At 39.4% G+C, this 20485-nt stretch overlaps 1 protein-coding gene across 1 annotated transcript; it reads right to left on the bottom strand.

Moving 5' to 3' along the window:
* Positions 1-3063: 3063 nt before the first annotated feature.
* On the bottom strand, positions 3064-4599 carry LOC111882230 (putative UPF0481 protein At3g02645). The gene has a single exon (XM_023878588.1). The coding sequence runs from the start codon at positions 4597-4599 to the stop codon at positions 3064-3066; it is 1536 nt and encodes a 511-aa protein (XP_023734356.1).
* Between the last annotated feature and the right edge of the window lie 15886 nt (positions 4600-20485).

The following is a 20485-nucleotide window of genomic DNA, read 5'->3' as shown; positions in this document are numbered from 1 at the left end:
TGCTTTCACATATGTTATGTGTTGTGTTACCATACAATAGCTTGTGTACCATGGGAGGCAATGTTCATCCTTCAACAAACAAATGGAAATCCAAGGATAAATGGTAAGAAAAACATTATAATTAAAGTAGTATAATTACCTTCAACAGTTTGCAATGTAAGGATAGCCAACAAAAAATGACAAATTTACCCTTCATAAAACCAAACATCACTTCCACACAGCTTTACCTATAAAACCATAGCTCCACCTGTCGAATTCCTTAAGAAAATATAACATTAAGAGACTAAGAACATAATGACAGGGGGTTATATGTACACATACACACATATACACACACACACACACACACAGAGAGAGAGTTCTGATAGTTGCCAAAACATAAAAAGACTCTTTAGGAAAGTAAATTTTTTTTTGAAGAAACAAAATGAAACATCCACCCTCAAATCGAAGATTCTTCTTCCAGATCATATGCTACGCTCAACTTAAAATACTCAACTTGTTCATCGATCTGTATATTAAAGCAACAAAATGAAAAATGGACATCAAATCAAAACCACCTAGAAACAAAAAACCAGCTCTAAAAATAAATTTAAACTTTTGAACCTGGATTTAAAAATCATATCCACAATCAAAGCTATGGATCCAATTATAAAAATAACATCCGAAGCTATATTACTCAGATCTAAAAATCCAAATAGAAGGTTAGCAACAAATGAAGAAGACATACAATGAGTTATAGAACCTTATGGGCGGGTGTCTTCGTTTTCATCAGATCGTGTCATTATTTCCAGCGGACGTTAGTCGCTTAGGGTTTTTATGAGAAATAGATACGTGCCCTGAGTTCAGATGTTGGATGATATTTCAAGGGTTCTGAGTAGTTAGGCGTTAGTGATGTGAGAACGTGAGAGGAGAAACAGAGAACGAAAATTCTTCCAATTTGAATGAGTCTCCACTGAATGTGGGATTAACAGATTCAATTGGATGAAGACGAAGAGCGCCGGAGTGAATGAGAGAGGGTAGAAGAATGAAGAGGAACGTATTTGGCTTTCAATTTCAAAACGAGAATGATGGGGGTGATGGGGAAAATCTAATTGCTAGAGATCTGAGGGAAACAAAAGTACATATCTTGGGTGGCAATGTCATCATTAGGTAGAAGATGATATGGTGGTGGTTGTTAACTGATCATGGAGATCAACCTGGGCGGAGCGTTCGACTTTTGAGAGAAAAGATGAAAGAGAGTGTGTGTGGTGTTCATCATTTAAGAGATAAGAATTTTGGAATTCAAAATAAATGTAACTATACTTCCTCGATTTGTGCTTAGAATTGGTCAATCACCGTTCACCAAGTCGATTAAGGAGTCAAAGAGAAGAAAATAAATAATTAGGGAAACAAATAAATTAGAGAAGTAAAGATATGCATTGGTTATTGTACATTCAACTAAAAGTTTTGGACGTTTAAATCTATTTTTAAAAATAGTGAGATTTGTATAATAATATAGTAATATATATATATATATATATATATATATATATATATATATATATATATAATGCAAATAAGAAAATCGATTTCAGCATGACTATTACATTTTAGCAAACCCGAAAATTCATTACAACAATCGATTTCATGACATCTATCGATGATCATTTAACCAGAAATTAGAAATCAACATACCTTTCAACGATCTGAAAGGCTATAATGGTGCTCGCGCTCACGAGAAAGGAGGTGCACCGACGAAGGGCTGAGGCTGACGATCTGGAGAAGGAAGAACGATTGAGTGAGAGAAGAGGATGGAGTGACATGTGTGATTTTTTTTGTCCGTTCCTTTTTTTATTAGGGTTGAGAAGAGTTTTGAAGTAGTTGGTCTATTGCTGCACCAAGAAGCTCACGGACAAGGATTTTTTTTTTTTTTTTTTTTTTTATACTTAAAAGCCTTTTAGAAAAACTAACAGTTGCAAAAGCCCAATTTGTTGCGCATATTCTGCATGGCGCAGGGGTGTTAATTTATGACACGGCACGACAAAAATACACGAAATGAAACGAAATCAAAATTCGAATTCATGTTCGTGTCGTTTTTGTGTCAAGATTAAAAAACACGATGTCGTGTCGTGTCGTGTTCGTGTTCATAAATCGACAAGAAATTGACACGATTATGCATGTGGTTATCGTGTTTTTCGTGTTTGTCATTTTTGTCGTGTTATATATCTTTAAGTATAAACGAAATACACTAATAGTTATGTAATATTATCTTTATCGTGTCGTGTCGTGTTGTCGTGTTTTAATTGGTTCATTTTCTTGTTAATAAAAAAACACGACATCGTGTTGTGTCGTGTTCATGTTATGCAAAACTTTGTCGTGTCATGTTAGACAAAAACACGACACGACTGCCCGATTTGACAGCCCTAGCGCGGCGCAGCGATAAGACCATACAGTGTGTCTTGTACCGCATACCACGGTATAGTGCAATATTCGTAAACATCGCACGGACCCCCAAAAAAGTGGGGTATGCAAATCTTGTGTTACAACTTTACTTGTGGGAAAAAATAGCCTATCCTTCAAATATAATACTTCATGCATACAAATGTGTGTTGTGGTGGATGTGATATGACACCCATAAGTTTTATACGGCAAAAGTATAATATGTATGGTATGATACTACCAAGAAGCTGTTTTTTTAGAAAAACAAACGCCCTCTAAATCTTTATCACTTTATGTCTCTTTTTTTATTTAGTGTTTTGATATTCTTGTTGCTTATTTACATCTTATATTTTAATTTTATTCCACTTGAATTAATATTATTGTAAATTATTTGGATTATTGATCGTGTGTTTTTACCAACATAACACTTTGATTGTCAATTGTTTGCATAATTTTTGTTTTTTACTTAACACAAGAAAATATTTATATTCGTAAGAAAGAGGATCCTTATGCCAAAAAAAGAATGAAAAATATAAAGCCATTTCAAACTTCACAAAGTTTATAAATTAATAAATTGTAGAATACAATCTTATACTTTATTGAACACTCGAAATCACTCACATTGCCCTTCATCGACCAAATTGCCTAAAAATCAAGAAGTTCGTTATTCGTGCCAACTTGAGGAACGACAAACGGGACGTTACTAACGGTAAATAGATCCTTTAAATTGGAAACCTCACGCACTCCAATGTAAATCATCACCAGTAGACCTAAAATAGCGAACGCGATCAAAGCAATTTTCCATGACGCATTGAACACCTTCTTCAAGGTCTCGTACACTTTAACTCGTGGAACATTACCATAATAGTGATTTATACTCTCGATGGTCATTGTCAACTTGGATTTTATCCCATCAGTTCTCCCACTCGACTTAGTAATATTATTAAAAAAGTTTGCGATTTCCCCATCCTCCATATCTCCAAAGATAATATTCTTTTCACGAAGAATCTTTACATCCTTATCACTATCGACAATCCCACACATAAAATCCACATACTCAGTGACATCAAGAGTAGGAACGTGACCATATTTGAACATTAACTCTTCATAAGCCACCAAATTTCTTAATATAACATCAGAATCCGATTTCAATTCAAGAACCGGGAGACAAAGTGTGAGCTTTTCAACGTCGAATTCAATGTCACGAATACCTCCATTTGTTGAGGAAAATTCAATCTTTGCGAGTTTAACAAGATGTGAAACCGGAGGTATGGCGATTTCAAGCTTAGTAGGTGTCTGTCCCAACAAATACTTGATCAAATCATTCAGCTTGTCCCATGGCAAATTCAATGCGTCCTTAAAAGGCTTCAAAAAAGCATCTAAAACAGACAATATGCTAGGGGCTTCCTCTTCATCCGAAGGCACATCAATGGAGTAATCTGTTCGAATCAAAGGGGTTGGAGGTGGTTTAGCATGGCATACCTTCAAGTGATACATGCAGTCCAACAAATGATGGCGGTTACCTATATCAAGATCCTTTTGGCTTTTCGGTAGAGAGAACTTAAGAGGCGAACGTGTTTCACAAAAGTTAAGAAACAAATTCTCAAGAAACGGATTGTCTGATGTGCCAGATAAGTTTTGGTTAAGAGCATTTACCAGTTCGATTATCACCACTAGTGGGATTTGATTTTCAAGCTTCGTAACATCTTCCAAAAACTCCGAGGGTTTTCCTTCTGTTACTTTCATTAGAATATCCAGCAACACAACTACATCTATGGAATAAACCCATGCTAAAGGTGTGTTCCCGATGTCAAAGTTTATATCGTAGCAACTTCTAGCTATTGTGACAAGAGGTATGAGACGTTCTTTTACGATGGTTTCGTACTCGGATGTGATATTGTAGGGTTTTAGAACTTCTTGAGCTGTGACTAGTTTAATCTGCTCTCTATTGTAGAGGTCACTTCGGAAATGGTGGATTGGTCCAATACCTATTTCTTCGGGAAGGTAAGAATTTGGGTTGTCGGATATTCGACTGTCTGGAAGCTTGAAGATGCTGACAGGAAGAATGGTGCCAGCGGAAAGTTGGGATTGCAATGTTCTGGGGATATGATCGACCCATTTTTGCACATCTTCAACGGAAGCTGGAGAAGTACATAGAAGTGGAGGCTCCAACAAGGCCATTGGTTACTTTTTTTTTTTTTGGTGAACTAGTTTTTAGTTCTCTTTGTTATATATAGAAAACTTGTTTTACAAGTTTTCCTCGAATTACATGTGTAAAGAGTCATTTAATGGCCCTTATTATCCCACGTCTTACTATATCAATACATAAATCGTTTTAGTTGATGTAAATATTTTTGTTATCAATAAATGTTTTAAGAGTTTATAATGTCGGAGATTGAAAGTTGTATTTGTTGACACTTACATAAATTTAAACTAAATTGGTTGTGACCTTCAATTTTCCTCTACTGTATTTGTAATTTCAATGAAGTCAATAGTAAATTATTTCTAGTTACTTTGTCTTGGATTTGTGCATAAAACAAAGTAACAAACCATTGTAGTAAAGGAAATCAGACTAACCGGAAAGTGCATTTAACTTCATCATAGCACATCGCACTCTACGTACAAATTATTCCCAGAATTAAAACCATTCCGGTAGAACCGTAGAAGAACAGCTAACACCTTCTCATTCGCATTTCCTTGAATTGTAGTTTTACTAGTGCACGTACTTGGAACAAGTTACTATCTTTGACCTCCTAGTCAACTTGTTGGTTTTCACTATTGACTAGGGATGCTTATGAAGCGGTTCAATATTCCAATAATTACATGTCCATCTTTTTATCTAATAAATCATTACTTTATTACGATTTTTTTTTTTGTAAAAGCCAGTGATATTTTACAAAAAAACAAAAGAAAATAAAATAAAAATAGAAAACTATAGATTAGCCCATTGACATTCTAATGTTTTCGCAATTTCGTCATTTTTGAGAGTTTGTTTCTTATTAAGGATGGTTAGTTTTGTTGATGGTAGTTAGTACGTGCTAATAATATATATTCTCATGAGGAAAGTCATTATTTAGCATGCATTCATATTCACTTAATGATCAAACCAAATCAATTGAAGGTCCTATACAAAAATAAATAAATAAATAGACCCATAATATTTTTTTATACATAAGCAAAATTATTATTTTTATGATAATTGTTACAAAAAAAAAAAAAACGATAGTGCAATTAGATAATATTATAGTGGAAGTATTTTATATTGTTTTAACGGCTGTTATGCTAATCGATTGTTAGAGTTAAATCAATTTAAGTATCGTCAAAGTCAGAATCAGTCCAAACCAATTTGAAGCCCAATTTGCCAAATCTTACAAACCATTTCCCTTTTGTAGTTTCAATTGAAAGCAGAAAATTAGAATAGCGAGGTTTTGAAGACAAAATTGAATGAGTTTCTCTCCCCTTTTGAGCGATATGTCTAGGGTTTCAACCTTTCATCACTAAATTATTATAGCTTATTGTAATATCTTTGATCAAGCTCTGTAAACAATTCAATATTTAGTGGATTGATTCCCGGTTTCCTCCGCCTATGGTTTTCTCCCGATTTAGGTTTTCCACATAATTTTATGTCTCTCTAATTTTGTAACATCCCGAAATTCTGGTACAGCTATTTAACCTTTCTCTTTTATCAAGTTGTCAAAATTAGTCATCGAGTGGAAAATGTTGCAAATGAGTACGCTGGGCGTACTGGAGAGTACGCTGCGCGTACTCATGCACTTATGTTGGACGCATACTCGCCTAGGTATGCTGGGCGTACCCAGGGTTACGCTGGGCGTAGCGGGCCCAGATGCACAACCTAAATTGTGGCATGTGCACTATAAAAGGAATGCAAATGCCTTATCCTTAGCCACCATATCAGAGAGTGAAACCCTAAGACAGCATTTCCTTCGTCCTTAAGCTTGTGTGTGAGTGTTTTGAGCTAAATGTGCCTTTGTATGTTAGTGAAGAAGAAGGGGAGGTGCTTGTGGAGGCTAGGGTTTGAAGTTCAAGCTTGGATCTAAGTTCTTCAAAGGGAGGAGCTTCACTTAGAGGTAATTTTGGGTTAGGGAGGGGTAAAAAGGTCTTTTACCCTCTATGGGATTATAGGAATGGATTTAATCTAGCCTTTGAGAGCCATTGTTTATTAGTGGTGGTTGTCGAGGCCAACACAAATAATAACCCTAAATATTACACACTAAAATAGTGTATAGTGGTAAAGGGATCGAATCCACGGAGATTGGTTCAATTTATAACTCTATGAAAAATCTCTTTGTAAAAATACTTGTAAAATGACAATAAAAATAAAATGGGGGGGGGGGGGGGGGTTGGTGTTTTGAAATACTTGAAACAAACTAGAATTAACTATGATTTAAATAGACAAATGCAACAAAAATAAGAGTTTGATGTAAAATCAATAAGGGAGAGATGGTTGACTTAAAGTTTCCTCACTTTGACTTTTGATGAACATATCATTAGAATCCAATGGTGCAATACTTTGATTTAAATCCTTAATTTGGCTATAGTAATCCAAGGAGCTTGAGATTACCTAGACTTTTCTTAATTGTTGAAATGGCTAGAGAAGCTCATAACAATTTCCTTAGTCAAAGTCACTAATTCCAAATAGCATGTAATTAGTGAAAGTCAACTAGCATTAAGAACCAAAAAGTCACCAAATCCAAGAGGGGTCAAATGCTTTCACCACCATGTTGGAGGAAATGTTTTTATGATTGTGTGAAGCAAAAACAACACAAAAATCATTTGTTGCTTGCTAATTTGAGGATCCTTTACTTAATCAAGAAATTAGCCAACTAATCACCACAAACACATTTAAACTCATGAATTAAAACATACAAGTAGTGATAAGATGTTAAAACACAAAACATTCCCATAAAGATTTAAGAACATGTTCATGGATTCTTCAACATTCAACTAAAGTTCAAAGGATTAACCAAAAGTCAACAAAGATTAGTTTAGCCAAGCATGGCTAAACCCAAAGAAACAAAGTTAGAGAAAATTGTACCAAACATTAAGCTAGAATGAAGAGGTAAAAATATGATGTTCTTCAAGTGTTCTTGACCTTCAAAAGTCTTCAAAACTCCAGAGAGAATCTCCAAAAATCGGATGTCTAAGAGTCTCCAAAAGATGGGCACCAACCTTCCTCAAATAGCCTTCCAAATGGATTTCCGAAATTGCCCCTGCAGGAGGTTGCGCGACCCGCGTGCTGCTGCGCGGGTGGGTTGCGCGGGTGGTGCCTGACATGGGCTTCTTTGAAATTTTGGGCCTCCAAAGCATGTCCCACTAGCCCAGATCGAATCCAATCACCTCCTAGCCCATTTTCTTCAAGTTTTTATTCATTTTAAGCCCAATTTGGCGTCTCCAAATCCTCCAAACTCGCCCGGTTAATAATCTACGCACGCTCGAATAAACTCCCGCGTTTTGCAAATTTAAAGTTTATTTCTCTCCAAACCTTCAAATAACCATCAAGCTCGCTCCATGCATCATCTCCACAATCACCAAGCCTAACATCATTTTTGCCTATCAAATCTCATCGCTTCCCATACGTCCCGAACACTCCCGCTCCGCTAGACCCGAAAACCTGCAATTATGCTCACAAAATTCGAAAGTACCCGAAATAGTCATAAAATAACAAAATGGAAAATATGCATGGAAATTATCTAAATTATGAATGAAATATGCTAAAATAAACTATAAAAAGAAGTAAACAAAACTAACTATCAAATCACCCCAAACTTAAACCTTACTTGTCCTCAAGTAAGACAAGACTAAAATGAACTTGGGATGAACTATCCTAGAGAAAATAAAAAGAATGGATAGAGCCGCAGAACCTGATCACCGTTAGTCAACATGGTCAAAATTGATCTTGCTATTACCTCACGAATTTTTCATCCGATGACAATGGTACCATAAACCACAGCCAGGATAACTCCTTTAGGTGAGTAAGGAGGGGTGAGCAGTCGCAGCCTCAATGGAACATGCATACAATGAAGAATATCTGTAGTAGGGAGAAAGCAGCTGGATGGGCTCGGGTGGAGCTCTTCTTTAAGTGTACACTCTGATCTCACGTTTGCCGGTTTCTCTCATGTGTAACTAGGTTTAATCACTCGGGCACCGTTGTAGGAATCGGTTCACTTGGTGTTGGCCCAAACCTCCCGTAGTATCCGACTCGACAGTCTCCCTAACATCACCAATTTGCAAAAAACAACTCGATCTATATACACTAAAACATACCTAAATAAATGAATATCAAACGTCGGGTGACCAAAATGTTGGAAGATTTAGTTCAATAATTGAACCGGTCACCCTTCTCAGATTTCTGCAGCTGGGAATTTGCCTGCCCTTTTTTTTTTTTTTTTTTTTTTTTTTTTGTTAATACTTGAAGGTAATGTAATAACAACCCTTTGACTCAAAATTTGGTTCCTAAAGTGTGTAAGTGGAACCGAAAGGGTAGTACTATAATCCGAATGGTCTAAGTGAGAAAATGACCATGTGTGGAGCATAAAGATATAATGTAAGCTCCTTTTCAAATTTGTGAATTTTTTTTTTCAAAAATAATGAAAATGTCCACATGCGGACTAAAAGACTTCTCTAAAATCCTAAGAAAATCGCAAAAAGATATGGTGATGTAAAGAGACCGGATATGGATTCTACTCGGGGACAAGCACTAGTGCTTCATCCTAACGGTTCAAACATGATCAAGTGTGATCCTCTCGGCGGTAGTGACCGCAAGGCTAAGACATCTATTGCTATAGTATATCCTACAGTCATTAGTATTGTATGCATAATTCTTCATGAAAACTACCTGTCCATGATCACTTACCCCTTTAAGCTACCAGCATCTGATCCCAAGTATGAGATCCCAAACTGCAGCTAATGGTCCCCGTTCGATGGGTGAGATAACAACAAGATCCTGGACCAATAATGATACAATAACTGTGAACCTATTCCATGGCATCCATGGGGTGAGAATAAACAGACAACAAAAAATGCATGAATGTTAATGCCTAAGCTAAATGTTATGCAAAAATATAAAAGGTGAAAAAGAAGAAAATAAAATCTTTTTGGAATTTTATATAAATAAAAAAAAATGAATGAAAATTAGCTTAAAACTAAAATGTTATGCAACCTAGTTAAAATGCATGAAAAAAATAAAAATAAAATAAAAGATAAGGGATATGCCCCACCCCAAGCTTAAGAACAAGCATTGTCCTCAATGCTTAAGGAAAGGGCGGAAAGGACCTAAATCGGGGGGTCGGGCGGCGGGAAATGCCCGTGGCGATAGTGGTAGTCCCACATATCCTGGACCTGGCGGGAAGTGTGAGGGAAGGACTGCTCCAATCGATCAACACGGCTTGCCACATCTTGGATGGTTCTCGTATTCTCTTGCGTTTGGGCGTCGATGCGCTGCACCGTGGAGAACATTGTGGCAAATTGGTCAAAGAACGTAGGGGGGAAATATGGTGGGACTTCGTGTCCCCCCTGCTGAAGCGGCTGGTCAAAACGTTGTGGAGGGGCCTGGAATTGATCATGCTGAAACATCGGCTGCTGCATCGAAGGCTGGTCAAAATGGTCCTCAGCTTCGGGCATCTCATCGTCCTCTTCTTCATCTTCTTCCTCTTGTTCATCTGCGTCGTCACCCTCATCATCACCGAATTCTGGGAATACACCTGCTTGGGTCAACTGATATGGAGGAAGCCAAGTGTCGGGGTCGTCTGTATCGAATGAAGAACCGATCCAACTTGGCAGGATGTAAACCGGGGCTTTGTCAGAGTCTAACCAACTGTACGTGCGTGTTCCCCGATCGAGCAACATCTCCATCCGGATGAGAGCATCACAATCTAGCAGGAAGTTCGGTGGGGTGTCGACAGGTATGTACTCGGGGGCCGGGAAGTCTAGGCTGACGGCTCGACCTATGATCGTGATAAGTCCCTCGATGAAAATTTCCCCCGAGGAACGCTGGCGAATGGAGTCGCATTTGTCTAAAAAGAAGCCTGAAAAACTGAGGGGGAGTGCACGCCTCATGCTTCGGAGGAAAAATAGCTCACATCTGTTGATTTGACCGGGCTCGAGGCGCCCGAAGATACTTGTCGTGAGAACTCGGTGAGCAATTCGCCAGCAGGGGTGAACGATGTGCTTGGCTCGTTGTCGGCTTGGGTTAAAGGTTGTGAGACCGGAAATTTGCATCCAAAAGTTTGCATGCGGATAACGCAGAAAATCTTGGTACTCTTGATTTTGGGAGCTGATGCGGAATGGATCGTCTATACCCATGATGGAATCAAGCTCTTCGTATGTGAGCCTATGATGCTCCCCTTTCAACTGGAATGTGAGGACTTTCGTTTCATCATCTTGTGCATATGTGCTAAGAAATTCCATTGTGGGTTCCTCGTAAGTTCTGTCACAAAGTCGAAGAAAACCACGCCAACCCAATTGTAGGAACAAATTGTATACACCATCATGCACCCCAAGCTTTTTCATGGACTTTCTATGGTAGAATTTTGTCGGCCGGATTGTGCGACCCCGAAGGTTGGAGCGATAGGTTTTGATTTCAGCATTTGTAAGGGAAGGATCGCTTCCCTCTTCTCCTCTTTTTTTTCGTTTACCGGCTGTTTTGCGTGATGGACCGGCGACATCCTTTTGCGGGTTAGGATCGATCGATGATCCATGGGTGCGTGTCCGAGCCGCGGTTTTTCCCATTTTCAAAACCTACAATATCAAAAACAACTTCACCAAAGTAATCCCTCACCTCACCACTCTCAAATCAATGCAACTATCTTTAAACCGAACACAAAAATTCCAAGAAATAATGACACCCAACTTTTGACAATTTAAAATGGTGTCAACAACACCACTCGGTTAATTTGACAATTCCAACAAAAATTCGGCAGCATTATGAGACAAAATGAGAAAATCCCAACCAAAGTTTAAACAATTTTTGAACAAATTTCCAAGCAAATCAACCAATCTCAACCATTCTCAAATCAATGTTTTCAAATAAACCGGACAACAACTAACGATCCTAGGCAATTTCCAAAGTATAATTGGATGCAATTATCGAATTGAAACAATGCAATGTAATAAAAACCAAGGAAAGAAAATACCCGAATTATCCCAAAATTGAACTTGAACCCGGAATCCGCTACCGTGCACCCCAAGCTTTGGTTATTCATGGGTGCCAAAATGCAAGACTTGTTCACTGAAGGAAAATTTTCAACTTTATTTGTGTGAAAAATCCGACAGCGGCTCGTGGTGGCTCAAAAATTCCGGGAAAATTTTTGGTGAGATTTTGAGGTTTTGTTCGGTTAGATGTAAAGAGATTGAAAAAAGAAACACTTTGGTGGTGTCGGAATTGCGAAAGGTGGTCGGAGTTGGCCGGAAAATGGCCGGAAAGCGGCGAGTTGGGTGGTGGTGGCGCCCCTAAACCCGACAATGGATTGGAGTAAATTTCGGGTGGGGTTTGTAGAGCACGGAAAATGGTGAAGAATGACGGTGGTATCGTCGGATTCCGACCGGTGGAACTCCGGGAAATCGATTTTTAGTGAAAAGTGGGTTTATGTGTTCTTGAGAGTTTAAGAGAGAATGGTGGGGGTTTGAGAGAATGAAATGAAGAAGAAGAGTTGCTGGAGGTTTTCAATCCATATTCAAGTGTGGTCAACACCCGGTCAACGTTGGTCAACTCATTAAACCACTTGGTCAACGAAAGTCAAAGCTGGTCAACAAAATAAGGGCTGGCCGTCAAGCAGCACGCGGGTCGCGCAACCTATGCAGTTAGTTCCCATTTTTATGTCGCAAGTTAAAGGTCGGCCGCGCACACCAGCTGCGCACCCGTGCGCGGGTCGCGCATGGTTCTGGTCCCGGTTTGCGATTTTTTTTCGTTTTCTTCACTAGTTCTTGATTCGGAAGGCCCCAAACACCTAGAAACTCTTGGCTTCTTCAAAAATGACTTCAAAAGTTGCATCAAAACATTTTCAAAACTTCTTTATTCAAACGTAGAAACATGAAAGCATAAAGCTTTCCAAAAGTGCCCCTCTTTAACGTCTTAGGCGAGACGTCCTTCTAGCTTGGTTCAACACATCGGGACATCCAAGTGGATGATTTCAATAACACTTGCATTAAAACCTTCATAGAATGGCTTTAATCGGTGCCCATTGACTTTGAAAATTTGTCCCGTTTCTTCACTTTGGATTTCGACCGCTCCATGGTCAAAAGTCTTTATTACAACAAATGGGCCAATCCACCTTGATCTTAATTTACCCGGGAATAACTTCAACCGTGAATGGTAAAGTAAGACCCTATGTCCCGGTTCAAAATTCTTCCGGGTGATGGACTTGTCGTGGAAGAGCTTCGTTTTCTCCTTATAAATCCTTGCGTTTTCATAGGATTCGTTTCTCCATTCTTCTAGCTCTTGGAGTTGAAGTTTCCTATGCCTTCCCGCCTCGTCTATGTCGAAGTTGCATTTCTTGACCGCTCAAAATGCTCGGTGCTCTAACTCGACGGGAAGATGACAAGATTTTCCAAAAACCAATCTGAAGGGCGACATTCCAATCGGGGTCTTATAAGCGGTCCGATATGCCCATAAGGCATCGTCAAGTCTCAAACTCCAATCCTTCCTTGTCGGGTTCACCGTTTTCTCTAGAATAGACTTCACTTCACGATTTGAGACCTCCGCTTGACCATTCGTTTGAGGGTGATAGGCAGTAGAGACACGATGAGTCACGTGATACTTCTTCAATAGAGCCTCCATCATTTTGTTGCAAAAGTGCGTCCCTCTATCACTAATCAAAGCCCTAGGCACACCAAATCTCGCAAAAACATTAGACTTTAAAAACTCGATAACCGTTTTGGCATCGTCCGATCTTGTGGCTTTGGCTTCAACCCATTTAGAAACATAGTCAACCGCGAGTAAAATATAAACGTTGCCAAATGAGACGGGAAATGGGCCCATGAAATCAATCCCCCATACGTCAAAAATTTCACAAACAAGGATTGGATTTTGGGGCATTTGGTTCTTTTGCGAAATGTTTCCCGTCCTTTGGCACCGCTCACAACTTTTGCAAAACATATAACAATCGCGTGACATGGTTGGCCAAAATAATCCACACTCAAGGACCTTTCTCAAAGTCCGGCTAGGTCCGAAGTGTCCCCCACAAGCAAATTCATGACAAAATTGCAAAATGGATTGGTGCTCTTGTTGGGGTACACATCGCCTAATGATTTGATCGGGACAATGTTTCCACAAATAAGGTTCATCCCACACATAGTATTTTGCATCACTTTTCAACTTGTCTTTTTGAGCATGTGTGAATGTGTCGGGATACTTTTTTGTGACCAAAAAGTTAACGATATCGGCATACCAAGGAATAGATTGAGTAAGGGAAAAGAGATGCTCATCCGGAAACTCGTCCCGCAATGGGAGAGGAGTTTCATTTGAAGTGATCCAGCTTAGATGATCGGCAACGAGGTTCTCGCATCCACTCTTGTCTCGGATTTCCAAGTCAAATTCTTGTAACAGTAGGATCCACCGGATGAGTCTCGGCTTTGCATCTTTCTTCGTCATCAAGTACTTAAGTGTTGCGTGATCCGAATACACTATGACCTTGGTACCAAGTAGGTATTGTCTAAATTTCTCCAAGGCGAACACTATGGCCAATAGCTCCTGCTCCGTGGTAGAGTAGTTGCTTTGAGCATTGTCTAGTGTCCTTGATGCATAATAGATCACGTGGGAGGCCCTCCCATTCTTTTGACCCAAAACGGCGCCTATCGCATAGTTGCTTGCATCACACATGATCTCAAAGGGAGATCCCAATTTGGTGCTTGCATGATGGGAGCGGATGTAAGCAACTCTTTGAGCTTGTCAAAAGCTTCTTTGCACGCCTCATTGAACTCGAAATCGACCTCCTTTTGCAAGAGTTGGCACATTGGTCTTGTTATCTTTGAAAAATCCTTGACGAACCTTCGGTAGAAACCTGCATGGCCCAAAAAAGAACGAACTTCCCGAACACAAGTCGGGTAAGGTAAGCTTTGAATAACATCAATTTTGGCCTTATCTACCTCAATTCCTTTTCTAGACACAATGTGACCCAAAATGAGACCTTGACTCACCATGAAATGACATTTCTCAAAATTCAAAACCAAGTTTGTTTCGATGCATCTTTTTAAAATTTTTGTGAGGTTAGTCAAACATTCTTGAAAGGAGTTGCCATATACCGTGAAATCATCCATAAAAACCTCAATTATGTTTTCAACGTATTCCGAAAAGATACTAACCATACAACGTTGGAAAGTGGCCGGGGCGTTACACAATCCAAATGGCATTCTCCGGTAGGCAAAAGTACCAAATGGACATGTAAATGTCGTCTTTTCTTGGTCTTCCGGTGCCACCGGGATTTGGTGAAAACCGGAATACCCGTCAAGACAACAATAATGAGATTTCCCGGCCAACCTTTCTAACATTTGGTCAATGAAAGGCAATGGGAAATGATCTTTTCTTGTGCTTGCATTGAGTTTGCGGTAGTCAATACATACTCTCCACCCGTTTTGCACACGAGTGGGGACCATCATACCTTTGTTGTTCTCGACCACCGTGATTCCCGTCTTCTTTGGAACGACTTGCACCGGGCTCACCCACTTGCTATCCGAGATTGGATAGATCATCCCCGCATCAAGAAGCTTTAATATCTCTTTCTTCACAACTTCCATCATTGGCAGATTTAACCTTCTTTGCGCGTCTCTACTTGGCTTGCATTCATCCTCCATTAAGATCTTGTGCATACAAGTGGAGGGGCTCAAACCCTTGATATCCGCAATCGTCCAACCCATGGCTTCTTTATGCTCCTTCAACACCTTGAGGAGTTGTTCTTCTTCAAATTCGGTTAAATGAGTTGAAATGATAACCGGAAGGGTTTCATTCTTTCCCAAGTAGGCATACTTCAAATGTTGAGGTAAGACCTTCAATTCCAATTCGGGTGGTTGAACAAGGGATGGCGGCAATTTTGTGTGAGTTGGGGGCAATTCAATTTGCTTGACATCTAATCTTGTGAATTTTTTCATCTCCATTTTATTTACCAACTTCTCAACTTCCGGATCCAAAGAATAAAGCTTTAATTGTTCGGCTAGCTTCCCACAATCGAATCCTTTGCTCAAGATCATCTCCAACATATCACCGTTAGACAACTCAAACAATTCTTGAGTAATTGGCTCAACAACATCAACAAAGTACAAAGATGAGACATCACTAGGATATCTCATGGCATCATAAATATTAAAACTTATTGTTTCGCCATCAAACTCCATTGTCAAACTTCCCGCATACACATCGATCTTTGTCCTAGCCGTCTTCAAAAAGGTCTCCCAAGCAAGATTAGAGCCGATTTGGAGGACACTTGCTCATCTAGATCAATCACATAGAAATCCGCCGGGAAGACTAATTGGTTCACTTGCACTAGGACATCTTCTAAAACACCTCTAGGAAAGACACTCAATTTATCCGCAAGAGAGATTATGACACCGGTTTCACTTAAAGGTCCGACATTTAATGATTCATACACCGAATAGGGCATGACATTGATAGAAGCACCAAGATCAAGCATAGCACTACTAAAAGTGACATCTCCAATCTTGCAAGGAACCGTGAACATTCCGGGATCTTTGCATTTGGGTGGAAGTTTCCTTTGTAAAAGCGCGGATGCGTTTTCATTCATCAAAATTTTCTCATTTCCCTTCAACTTCCTCTTGTTGGTACAAAGTTCTTTCAAGAACTTTGCATATCTCGGGATTTGCTTGATTGCGTCAAGTAGAGGGATGTTTACTTCCACCTTTCGGAAGGTGTCCAAAATCTCTTTCTCCTCCATATTCTTCTTTGAAGTTGAAAGTCGGGAGGGGAACGGTGGTTGAGTGGCTATTGGTGTTACTAGAGGGACAGTCTTCTTTGGAACTCCGGCTTGTGCATTATTCTTGATTATAGGTACTTCAACGGGAATAACTTCTATCTCTTCCTCTTCTTCCCTCGGCTTCTTCTTTGAACTACTTTCTCCGGCTTGTTTGCCACTTCTCAATGTCACCACATTGACATTTGGGTTCTTTTCGGTTTAAGAAGGGAGTTTACCACGGGATTCCAACTTGCTTATGGATGTAACTATATCTCCTATTTGTGCTTCAAGGTTGGAGATACTAGTCCTTGTTTCTTTTTGGAATTGTTGGGTACTAGTGGCTAGAGATTTGACAATGTCTTCAAGAGACATTCCGGAGCTACTTGGTTGGGATTGAGGAGGTTGTTGATGATGATGTGGAGGGTGCGGTTTGGGTTGATAGTGTGGTTGTTGATGTTGGTAATGAGGTTGTGGTGGTGGATAGGATGGTCTAACCAATGCATTTTGAGGCAATGGTCTTGGGTTGTAGCTCATGTTGGGATTTGGCTTCCAACTTGAGTTATATGCATTTTGGTAACCGGATGGTTTGTTGTGGTAGTTTTGGAACTCTCCCGTGGCATTCACATGCTCCGCATCTTCTTGAAGGATGGGACACATATCCGTAGGATGTCCCATTGTTGCACATATTCCACAAACCATCACTTGTGGAGTTTGTCCCATGGCTAGCTTTTGGACAACGGAGGTTAGATCTTTGATTTGAGACTCAAGATTTGATGTTCCCACTTTATTGACTTTGTGTTGTGTGTCTCTTTTCATATCTTGGCGAGGGCCAAAATGTTGTGAATTCGCGGCTATGGTGTTGAAAAGTTGTCTTGTTTGTTGTGGGGTTTTACTAAAGACATCTCCACCACTTGAGGCATCAACTAGTCTTCTCTCCATTGGCAACAATCCCTCGTAGAAGTGTTGAATGAGGAGTTGTTCCGGAATTTGGTGTTGTGGGCAACTATAGCACAAGTTGTTGAACCTCTCCCAATAATCATGGAAAGTCTCATTTTGACCTTGGCGGATTCCACAAATCTCATTTCGAAGACTTGAGACTCTTGAGGCGGGATAGAACTTATCAAGGAAAGCTCTTGCCATGTCGGTCCATGAGTTGATCGACCCCGGTGGAAGATAGAATAACCAATCTTTTGCTCTATCGGCCAATGAAAAGGGGAATGCCCTTAGCTTGATTTGGTCATCGGTTGACCCTTGTGGCTTCATGCTAGTGCAAATAATGTGGAACATCTTCAAATGCTTATGAGGGTCTTCGTTCTCCAATCCATGAAAAGTTGGTAGGTGGTGGACTAAACTTGACTTCAATTCCGAACCTCCTTCCAAAACCGGGTAATTGATACCGGTTGGAGTTTGTGTAACATCGGTCTCCATCATTTGCCTCAAGGTTCTCTCAGGAACTTCTCCTCCGTCCGCCATTACAATTGGTTCAATAATGGATGGATTTTGTTGTAGGGGTAGTGTTTCGGGAATTTCTTGGCGAGGGTCGGGACTAGAATCGGGTTCTATATCACTTAAGGAAGCGGTTTCAACCTCCGGGTCCCCGTGGGGGTTAGAAGTTTGACCACGTTCAACTCATTTTTCCTTAGCCAAACGCCTTGCTTCTTTTTCGATTTCGGGGTTGTAAATCATGTCACCTGTACGCTGAGATCTGGGCATAGAGAAACAAATTGATTAAAAATAAACCAATCCCCGGCAACGGCGCCAAAAATTTGGTGGTTGTCGAGGCCAACACAAATAATAACCCTAAATATTACACACTAAAATAGTGTATAGTGGTAAAGGGATCGAATCCACGAAGATTGGTTCAATTTATAACTCTATGAAAAATCTCTTTGTAAAAATACTTGTAAAATGACAATAAAAATAAAATGGGGGGGGGGGGGGGGGGGGTTTGGTGTTTTGAAATACTTGAAACAAACTAGAATTAACTATGATTTAAATAGACAAATGCAACAAAAATAAGAGTTTGATGTAAAATCAATAAGGGAGAGATGGTTGACTTAAAGTTTCCTCACTTTGACTTTTGATGAACATATCATTAGAATCCAATGGTGCAATACTTTGATTTAAATCCTTAATTTGGCTATAGTAATCCAAGGAGCTTGAGATTACCTAGACTTTTCTTAATTGTTGAAATGGCTAGAGAAGCTCATAACAATTTCCTTAGTCAAAGTCACTAATTCCAAATAGCATGTAATTAGTGAAAGTCAACTAGCATTAAGAACCAAAAAGTCACCAAATCCAAGAGGGGTCAAATGCTTTCACCACCATGTTGGAGGAAATGTTTTTATGATTGTGTGAAGCAAAAACAACACAAAAATCATTTGTTTCTTGCTAATTTGAGGATCCTTTACTTAATCAAAAAATTAGCCACTAATCACCACAAACACATTTAAACTCATGAACTAAAACATACAAGTAGTGATAAGATCTTAAAACACAAAGCATTCCCATAAAGATTTAAGAACATGTTCATGGATTCTTCAACATTCAACTAAAGTTCAAAGGATTAACCAAAAGTCAACAAAGATTAGTTTAGCCAAGCATGGCTAAACCCAAAGAAACAAAGTTAGAGAAAATTGTACCAAACATTAAGCAAGAATGAAGAGGTAAAAATATGATGTTCTTCAAGTGTTCTTGACCTTCAAAAGTCTTCAAAACTCAAGAGAGAATCTCCAAAAATCGGATGTCTAAGAGTCTCCAAAAGATGGGCACCAACCTTCCTCAAATAGCCTTCCAAATGGATTTCCGAAATTGCCCCTGCAGGAGGTTGCGCGACCCGCGTGCTGCTGCGTGGGTGGGTTGCGCGGGTGGTGCCTGACATGGGCTTCTTTGAGATTTTGGGCCTCCAAAGCATGTCCCACTAGCCCAGATCGAATCCAATCACCTCCTAGCCCATTTTCTTCAAGTTTTTATTCATTTTAAGCCCAATTTGGCCTCTCCAAATCCTCCAAACTCGCCTGGTTAATAATCTACGCACGCTCGAATAAACTCCCGCGTTTTGCAAATTTAAAGTTTATTTCTCTCCAAACCTTCAAATAACCATCAAGCTCGCTCCATGCATCATCTCCACAATCACCAAGCCTAACATCATTTTTTCCTATCAAATCTCATCGCTTCCCATACGTCCCGAACACTCCCGCTCCGCTAGACCCGAAAACCTGCAATTATGCTCACAAGATTCGAAAGTACCCGAAATAGTCATAAAATAACAAAATGGAAAATATGCATGGAAATTATCTAAATTATGAATGAAATATGCTAAAATAAACTATAAAAAGAAGTAAACAAAACTAACTATCAATTAGTATTGTTTATGTGATTAGGCGGGGGCTAGATCAGTGTTTTCGTGTGAGAGATTATCCGAGATACCCAAGGTGAGTCTTCTCACTATAATGTACCTGCAAGGGTACATATGTGTGACCGGAAGGTCTTATATGCTATGAGATGTATGTTTTATATGTTGATATGTGATGTGTATGCGTTATGTATGCTTTGTATAATAAGGACCGGAAGGTCATGATGATATGGACCGGAAGGTCATGAGGACATGGACCGGAAGGTCAGGAGGTTACGGACTGGAAGGTCGATACAGGTAGGACCGAAAGGTTTACTGGGATTCGGGACAGAAGTCCTCTAAGACACTTGGACCGGAAGGTCCCACAGAGTTATCGTCTGGAAAGGCGTATGTGTTGTATGTGGTATTTTGGGGAACTCACTAAGCATTTATGCTTATAGTTGTTGTGTGTTTTAGGTACTAGCGAGGACCGTGGGAAGGCGCCGGCATGATCCGTACACACTGAGAGGATTTATGTAATTGAGATCTTTTGAGATTCTAGGATTTGTTTGTTATGATGGCATTGGATACAGTTTGTTTGATATCGTTTTGATGATTGAAAATATGATTTAAAAATGAAAATTTGTTTTGAAAATTTACATTGTTACAAATTTACTACTTTGCTAAGTATTTTTCACTACATTTGATTGATTGTTTGCTTGATATATTAGTCCTATTCTGCTTGAACTAATATTGTTCTTGTGATTCTGATTTTTGGGTTGAGTGATGTATTAGGGCTTTTTCGTTTTAGTGC

Source organism: Lactuca sativa, chromosome 7, assembly GCF_002870075.4.
Source record: "Lactuca sativa cultivar Salinas chromosome 7, Lsat_Salinas_v11, whole genome shotgun sequence".
NCBI classification, from domain to species: Eukaryota; Viridiplantae; Streptophyta; class Magnoliopsida; order Asterales; family Asteraceae; genus Lactuca; species Lactuca sativa.
This window is presented reverse-complemented; position numbering and strand designations above follow the sequence as displayed.